Source organism: Pelophylax lessonae, assembly GCF_965119305.1.
Source record: "Pelophylax lessonae genome assembly, chromosome: 2".
In the NCBI taxonomy this organism is placed as follows: Eukaryota; Metazoa; Chordata; class Amphibia; order Anura; family Ranidae; genus Pelophylax; species Pelophylax lessonae.
This window is the reverse complement of record NC_138769.1, coordinates 750,600,870-750,610,276: the sequence shown is the minus strand read 5'-3', so window position 1 is coordinate 750,610,276 and position 9,407 is coordinate 750,600,870. Positions and strand designations below refer to the sequence as shown.

The window sequence follows — 9,407 nt, the reverse complement described above, 5'->3', positions numbered from 1 at the left end:
ACTTTTGAATCCACTTACTGTTGACTGTCCCACTATCTGTGCTGGAAGTTTATTCTAACCATTACTAACTCTTGGTAAAATCATACTTTCTTAGATCAGTTTTGAACATTTCCCTGGCTAGTTTGATGCCATGTTCTTGATTTTGGTTTCATATTGAAAATTCTCCCCTCCTGAACCTTATTCACCCCCTTGATGTACAGTATATACAGTAAATGTTTCATTCATGTCTCTCCTTTCCCTTCTTTCCTCCAGCTTGTACATATTAAGTTCCTGAAGTCTCTCCTGATATGTTTTATCCCCCAGACCTTTCACCATTTCTGTTGCCCGTCTCTGGACACGTTCTATCTTATCAATATCTTTGGGTAAATGAGGTCTCCAGAACTGGACACAGCATTCTAAATGAGATTTTAAATCATTCAAGTGGAACCTCATTAAAGTCAGGAAATCTCAACCAAATAGAAGACTCACACTAACATGAAGTGAAGAGCTAGTGATGGGTCATTGTTTCTCTTTATTAACTCAGTTTTGCATAGTTATTTCAATATTTTTCATAACCAAAGGTAACTCAAGTAGTTTGGCAGCTTAGAAGGAAAAAATATGTGAAAAATGTCAAATTCCACCAGTTTCCACCCGGATTATTTCCTACTGATGGGAATTCCTGGCCTGGAGGACTCACATCTCCTGATCTCCATCCCTTTCTCCATCATGTATGTTCTGTCACTTCTGGGAAACTCCACCTTGATATTGGTCATCTCAGCCAATGACAGTCTCCACCAACCCATGTATATCTTCCTCATGATGTTGGCAATCAGCGATGTCCTCTTGAGCTCCACCACCGTACCGAAGACCCTCAGCATCTTCTGGTTTGGTAATCATGAGATCTCTTTCATTGGGTGCCTCACTGAAGTATTCTTCATTCATTTCAATTTTGGTACTGAATCCGCCATTTTGCTCTCCATGGCGTACGACCGTTATTGCGCCATATGTCACCCTTTAACTTACACTACAACCCTCACCAACTCCTTCATACGGAAGACAGCCATAGCGGCCCTTTTTAGAAGCGTCTGCATAATTACTCCATTTGTTTTTCTTCTCAATAGATTACCATTCCAACGAAGCATCGTCATAGAACACACCTACTGTGAGCACATGTCTGTGGCTAGATTGGCGACTTCTAACATAATGGTGAATGTGGTGTATGGACTGGTCATAGCCGCCTGTTCCTCCGGTGTGGACTTGGCCCTTATTATAATCTCCTATGCTGCTATTATTTTGGCGGTTTTGAGACCCTCATCCTCCGAGGCTCGTTTCAAAGCCTTCAATACATGCGTGTGTCACATCTGTGTCATCATTCTCTTCTACATACCAGCATTTTTTAGCTTCATAGCTCACAGAGTCGGCCACAGACACATCTCTCAACAGTTCCACATCATCTTCGCCAACCTCTATGTCCTTGTCCCACCGATGATGAACCCGATCATCTATGGCATAAAGACCAGAGAGATTCGCCAGAGGGCCTCGGCAATGCTTTGTAGAGTGACATCCATTGTATTCAGGTGAAAATGTTTGTGTTTTAAAGCTTGGATTAATTGATGGTGTGCAAGAAACAGAAGGAAAAAGTAATGACTAGATGAGCCAAACATAGCTGGGTCCCGTTCAGGACGGGTTCACTGAATTTTACTGAGGTTTGGAAGCCAAATCTGAACTTCATTCAAGTCTATGGGAGCCAAATCTTAGAAATCAGCAATGGCCGTTTTCTGAGCTAATAAACAAGCGATTGTCAAAATTACATACCAGATCTTCATCCTCATTGAGAGTATGGTATGGACTTCAAGGGGGCCCTACGCAAAAAAAAAGTTCCCTTCTGATCTATACCAGGCCACATGCCCTCATCATGGGGGGGGGGGGGTGACCTAGAAAAGCACCATGTCCCCATGTTGTTGAGAACAAGGGCCTCTTCCCCACAACCCTGGCTTTGTGGTTGTGGAGGTCTGTGGGTAGGGGGAGGGGCTTAATGGGATCTTGAAGACCTATGAAACCATTTATTTGAGCCAGTCGTCGAACCTCATGGGTTTGGACCAAACTGGGAGCTCATCCCTAGTCACCATCTTTTAGTTTTGAAGAATAGGAGTGCACATTTATAGTATGAGAACATATGTAATTTATAAGAATAGTTCATTTTTGTGGGACTTTGACAGGATTCATCTGAGGAGATACAGATAAGGAAACCTTTGATGGATGGGCCATTCTTGAATGCTGAATTCAGAATAATTGCTTACATATCACAGAACTATTGGGATATTTTTTCAAATGTTTGTTTTTCATGATGAACAGCTCGCAATCCTTTTTCACAACTGGTCCATCCATCACCCTCCCAACCTCACTGCATTTTCAAGTTCCTCATTTTTAGAATTATTGGTCCTTTGTTTGGAGATCTATGATTGGCTAAGGGCAAGTTATTCTGGGCTCAGAGTCATAATGTTTGTTATGGTGCCTCGTGGCAAGTGATGTGGGCCCATCTGAAGTGTGAGGTCTAAGTGATAGTTGGTCTTCACCAGAGCTCCTGAAGTTGGGGATGGGCCTGAGACCCTAGTGGTTTTGGCAGACTGTTACCAAGCTGTGGACTTCAAGGTAATCCCTCCAAGGGCATAGAAGGAAGAGAACAGCTACTGTGTGGGGTACTCAGGTCAATACAGGTTGGCAACACACAGACAACTTCCCCGGGAGTAGCATAACATAACAGGGTAGCTGTTGTAAGTTCTGGCGGTGATTCTGAGAGTACCATTGGACGTCCTGGCAGGCATTCCGATAATACCATTGATGGCCACACCAGGAATTCTGAGGGTACCATTGGAAGTCCTGGCAGGAATTCTCAGTGTACCATTGGAAGTCCTGGCAGCGATTCTGAGAGTTCCATTGGTATTCATAGTAGAGATTCTGTGAGTACTGTTTGAAGTTCTGGCAGTGATTTTGAGAGTACCGTTGGAAGTCCTGGCAACAGTTCTGTGAGCACCATTGGAAGTCCTGGCAACAGGACTGTGAGTACCATTGGAAGTCCTCACAGGGATTCTGGGAGTCCCATTGGAAGCAGTGGCAGGGATTCAGGGAGTACCATTGGAAGCATTGGCAGGGATTCCGAGAGTACCATTGGAAGTATTGGCAGGAATTCTGTGAGTGCCATTGAAAGTATTGGCAGGAATTCTGGGAGTACCATTGGAAGTACTGGCAGAAATTCTGAGAGTACCATTGGAAGTAATGGCAGGAATTCTAGGAGTACCATTGGAAGTATTGGCAGGGATTCTGGGAGCACCTTTGGCAGTACTGGCAGGGATCCTGGGAGTACCATTGGAAGCAGTGGCATGGATTCTGGGAGTACCATTGGAAGTACTGGCAGGGATTTTGTGAGTACCATTGGAAGGAGTGGCAGGGATACTGGGAGTACCATTGGAAGTCCTGGAGGGGATTCTGTGAAGACCATAACAGTGCCAGTGACTCACTACCATTGGCCAATTCGTTTAGTATCAATAAGGAAATAAAAATGAAGTCAATAACCTTAGTAAGTTCAGTGAATATATTTTAAGCTGCAATCTTCTGGAGACGACCACTTTTGTTCATTTAAGAATGGTTTTCATTACGTCTCAAAAACACAGCAGCCCAAATGGAGTTCAGCGTGGGAATAAGTGTAGCTTGTCTCTGTTTAATTTGTATGCCAAGATTCCCATAGTCACACTTTGTAACAACATGGTCACCTAATAGGCATACATATGGTCTTTGAAGTTTCAAATGGTCATTCTAACTAGCATATGGATTGGTGTCTATATAACAGACACATGCAGTATCTCTATTCATGTGAAATCATATTAGGCAACCATACACAGGCCCAACACATATAACTACACCGACTATTAAAGGGAGACCTTGTGTGCCGCCATGATGACCTGACTACGTCACAAAGTTCTGTCAGAGGGCAGGTGGTTATAAAGAGGACAATAACTCCTTAATACTGTCTTATGGCTTCCTTGGGGGGGACAGATAAAGGAGACCAAAATATTTCTAGACAAAACTTATTGGTCACAATACTTCTTTATAAAGACCAACATGTTGGCCGTGTTCCTTGGGGACCCTCACATAAGAGCCACAATATAATATATCAAATAGAACATAATATTATACATAGAACATGTAAAGATCCAGAAACACGGGATAAGATAATGGTGGTGATGTATGGACTGTAGCGGAGTAGCAGTATGATCCACAATATCTCCACTGGTAGTCAGACACAGCATACAATAATCCTGGTAGCGTATAATATTCTCAACTCTCCAATAACCAGACGACACATGGCTTGGAGGTCAAAACTAGAATGCCTTGTTTATTGAAAAACACAGGGATCTACACTCAGCCAAAACCCCTCCCTCTTCGAGACATTCCACACACAAAGCTGAACATCCCATAATAACCTTACTCTGCCAGACAGAAACAATAGGAAAATAGAAGGCAGGTATTTAACAATAACAAACCCCAACCCATCTCCTGAGGGACACTGCTCAGACATATGATAGTCCCAAGTGAAAGAGTTCTCACTCTCTCCACACAAACCACACTACAAACACTTGGTTCTTAAAGGTATACACATGCAATAAACATAATGCATATACGAAGGACAATATCCAGTGGCTGTGTTTGCCACATGGAGGTATAATATAAGGACCATTAAACTATATGTTGAAGCAGAGTGGTATGAAATACAATGACTTCTGTTAGCTGCTGACCTCTTTCCTCTTCTGAGCTCCTATATCTCTTCTTCCCGTGTTTAGCTAAAGAAATAATTTGGGCAACCTGGTTTTAACCTGATTTTTTAGGAGTCACAAATGGAGGGCCTTCGATAGGGAATCCATATTTATACATATAAGACAAGGAATCTCTGGCTCTCGTCAAGGACATCAGAAATTAATTCTCCTGGAATGTCTATGTGGAAGATCCTCACCTCCAGGAACTATCTGATCTGATCAGAGGTTGAAGGACTTCAAAGGATTAACATGGTGCTGTGTTGATCCAGGTTGTCCTCTATAATATATATTTAACCAAAGCCAAGTCAATTTCTCTTAATATATTGTTTGTGGCAGGGGCGTAACTACAGGGGTTGCAGGGGTTGCAATCGCTACCGGGCCCCATGCTCCAGGGGGCCCGGTAGCAAACCAGTGGGTGAACTTCCAGGATCGCAAAGGTCACACTTGCAACCGGACCCTGGCATTGCACCACTGTGGGGAGGCCCCAAGATTGCAGGAAGGGGGCCCACAAGATTGCAGGAAGGGGGCCCACTGCAGAACTTGTGAAAGAATCCTGCTGCGGGACCGTAATAAAAGGCCATTCAACAAGTGTAAAGAGCCCCAGGATTAGTGGGAAGAGCCCTGGGCTTGAAGGGAAGGGCCCCGGCCAGGGGTCTGGGGGGCCCTTCATGGTTTCTTGCATCAGGGCCCTGAAGGTTCTAGTTACGCCTCTGGTTTGTGGGTTGTTGAACACCTGAATATCTGACAAGTTAAAGCTGAACTCCGAACATACAGCTAAATACACAGAAAAATAGATATGTGGGAGATTCCAAGGGATTTGTATTTTTTTAGCCATCCACTACTGAGATTTACACAGCACCACCACACAGCAAAGGCCTGTCTGGCTTCACACTGCTAGACTGGTCAATGGAGTCATCTTCCCCTGCACTCCAACAGTCAAATGTCCCTAAAACCATTAAGACCAATGCATGGGTCCAAAGCCCTGCACTATACACGAGGGCCCTGAGGGACAGTGCACTGCCAGAGAGTAGGGGAGAACTGTTTGCTGGGGGGAGCAGAGGTTGAGATAATTAAGTTGCTTTTCCTGTTACCTAGACCAGTGGTCTCCAAACTGTGGCCCAGGGGACCAGATGTGGCCCTTTGCTTGCCTTTATGCGGCCCGTGGGGTGCTGTTCTATCCACTCACACCAACAATGAGGCATAATTCCTCCCAATGACACCACCAAAAGGATGCAATTTCTTCCATTGACACCAAAGATGGAGCACAATTCCTTTCATTGACACCGATATTGGGGCACTATTTTCTCAAATGACATCAATGATGGGGCACTATTCCTTCTAACTGACACCAGTGATGGGGCAACGTTCCTTTTATTGACACCAAGAAATCAAGAATTGGGTACAGCTCCTTCCATTGACAATAATGATGGGGCACTATTCCTCCCACTGACACCAACAATGGAGCACTATTCCTCCCACTGACACCAACGATGGGGCACTATTCCTCCCACTGACACCAACAATGGGGCACTATTCCTCCCTTTGACACCAACGATGGAGCACAATTCCTTTCATTGACACCAATATTGGGGCACTATTCCTCCCACTGACACCAATGATGGGGCACTATTCCTCCCACTGACATCAACAAAAGGTCACAATTCCTCCCACTGACACCAATGATGGGGCACTATTCCTCCCACTGACACCAACAATGGGGCACTATTCCTCCCACTGACACCAACGATGGAGCACAATTCCTTTCATTGACACCAATATTGGGGCACTATTTTCTCAAATGAAATCAATGATGGGGCACTATTCCTCCCACTGACATCAACAAAAGGTCACAATTCCTCCCACTGATACCAGTGGTGGGGCAACAATCCTTTTATTGACACCAAGAAATCAAGAATTGGGCACAGCTCCTTCCATTGACAATAACGATGGGTTACTATTCCTCCCACTGACACCAACAATGGGGCACTATTCCTCCCACTGACACCAATAAATGGACGCAATTCCTCACACTAATAGCAACGATGGGGCAGAATTCTTTGCATTGATATCATCAATGGGGAGCTATTCCTTCACTGACACTAAATGGGGCACTGTTTACTCCCACTGGACACCAGGATATGTTTTACTCCTATTGGCCACAGTGCAGCCCCCTATAATCTGAAGGACAGTAAACTGACCCTTAGTTTAGAAAGTTTGGAGCCCCCTGCCCTAGACCATAAGAACATTTCACATATTTCAGTACAGACACAGCCTTACTGCAAGAAAGGATTTTGAATTTTTTTCAGAGTTGGGTTTTAAGTTAAAATTCAAGGTCTTATCTCCAGCCTGTGACTGGACAGTGAAAAGAGAAGCAGCAGATTGAAAAGTTCAAAAACTTTTGCCTAAACCTACATGGACGGATGTCAGATGGGTAGCCAGGTCCTTTGTGCGCTATAGAGCTGCTTACCAATAAAAAGGGCACAACCAATTGAGTTACACCACTGCACCTGATTCCAGGTCTCCACCACTTCCTTTCTATGTGATTATCTTGGACAGTTGATGTGCAGATTGATAAATAAAGAAATGAAACAGAAAAAAGCTTGTGTTGGTTTTGTGGCGAAACCATCAAACCGAACGCAACAAGTTCAGTCTCATCCCAATTCATTTTATTGCTATCACAAGCCAACTTCATTATAGCATTGGCAAGAGACAGGTCTTCTTTTTGGAGACATCTATGGGTGTTTGAGATCTCCATTGTCTTCCTTGCCCTACACTGAAGCTAATCAACAACAGACCATGCTTGATTAACTCCTTTCCTGTCTACAGTAGCTGGGGAATGAGAGTTATGAACCTGGAACTTGCCAAGTGCTTACCACTTCCATGTTCACTCATCACAGAATGTTACCAGGGATTGGATGCTCCCTGAGCTCCTCCCACTCAGCATCCTGAACCACTTACTGCGGTCCCAGGCTTCCAGAAGGAATGGGAGAACACAGGAACCACAGAGAGCAGAGGCCGCAGGAAAGGAAAACATGTTCTTAGTACCGTAAAAGGGATCAGGGTAATCAACAGCCATGAAAGCCAGTCGCTGGCTGAAAAAACAACGCTAAGCTCATGGCTTAACTCTTTAACTACCAGGATACTGATAAGCGACTCTGGTGGCTATGTGGGGTCTCTGGTGACTATGTGAGGTCTCTAGTGGCTGTACGGGGTCTCTGGTGGCTTTTCAGGGTCTATGTTGGCTGTGCGGGGTCTCTGATTACTGTAGGGGCTCTCTGGTGGCTATGTGGGGTCACTGGTTGCTATGTGGGGTCTCTGGATGCTATGCCGGGTCCCTGGTGGCTGTGCAGGGTCTCTGATGACTGTGCGGGGTCTCTGGTTTCTATGTGGGGTCTCTGAGTGCTATGCAGGGTCTCTGGTGGCTGTGCAGGGTCTCTGTTGACTGTGCAGGGACTCTGGTGGCTATAAGGGGTCACTGGTTGCTATGTGGGGTCTCTGGTTGCTATGAGGGGTCTCTGGTGGCTATGTGGGGTCTCTGGTTGCTATGCGGGGTCTCTGGTTGCTATGTGGGGTCTCTAGTGGCTATGCTGGGTCTCTGGTTGCTATGCGGGGTCTCTGGTTGCTATGTGGGGTCTCTGGTTGCTATGCGGGGTCTCTGGTTGCTATTTGGGGTCTCTGGTGGCTATGCGGGGTCTCTGGTGGCTGTGCAGGGCCTCTGTTGATTGTGTGGGTTCTCTGGTGGCTATACAGGGTCTCTGGTTGCTATGAGGGGGTCTGTGGTTGCTATGAGGGATCTCTGGTGGCAGTACGAGGTCTCTGGTGACTTTGCAGGGTCTCTGATGACTGACTGTGCAGGGTCTCTGGATGCTATGTGGGCTCTCTGGTTGCTATTTGGGGTCTCTGGTGGCTATGTGGGGTCTCTGGTGGTTGTGCAGGGTCTCTGTTGACTGTGCAGGGTCTCTGGTGGCTATACAGGGTCTCTGGTTGCTATGTGGGGTCTCTGGTTGCTATGAGGGGTCTCTGGTTACTATGAAGGGTCTCCAGTGACTGTGCAGGGTCTCTGGCGACTATGTGGGGTCTCTGGTAGCTATGCAGGATCTCTGGTTGCTATTTAAGGTCTTTGATGGCTATGCAGGGTCTCTGGTGACTATGTGGGGTCTCTGGTTGCTATGCAGGATCTCTGGTTGCTATTCGGGGACTTTGATGGCTATGCAGGGTCTCTGGTGGCTATGTGGGGTCTCTGATGGCTGTGCAGGGTCTCTGGTGGCTGTGTGGGGTCTATGTTGGCTGTGCAGGGTCTCTAATGACTGTGCGTGGTCTCTGGTGGCTATGCGGGGTCTCTGGTGGCTATGTGGGGTCTCTGGTTTCTATGTGGGGTCTCTGGTTGCTATACGGGGTCTCTGATGGCTGTGCAGGGTCTCTGGTGGCTGTGTGGGGTCTATGTTGGCTGTGCAGGGTCTCGGATGACTGTGCGGAGTCTCTGGTGGCTATGCAGGGCCTATGGTGGCTATGCGGGGTCTCTGGTGGTTGTATCGGGTGTCTGGTGGCTAAGTGGCGTCTATGTTGGCTGTGCAGGGTCTCTGATGACTGTGCGGGGTCTCTGATGGCTATGCGGGG

General features: G+C 46.2%; 1 protein-coding gene across 1 annotated transcript; it reads left to right on the top strand.

Annotated features, from left to right (window-relative positions):
- Positions 1-606: 606 nt before the first annotated feature.
- Positions 607-1,560, top strand: LOC309547887 (olfactory receptor 52D1-like; the record flags this gene model as incomplete). Its single annotated transcript, XM_082247889.1, has 1 exon — positions 607-1,560. The coding sequence occupies one exon, from the start codon at positions 607-609 to the stop codon at positions 1,558-1,560; it is 954 nt and encodes a 317-aa protein (XP_082104015.1).
- Positions 1,561-9,407: the final 7,847 nt, after the last annotated feature.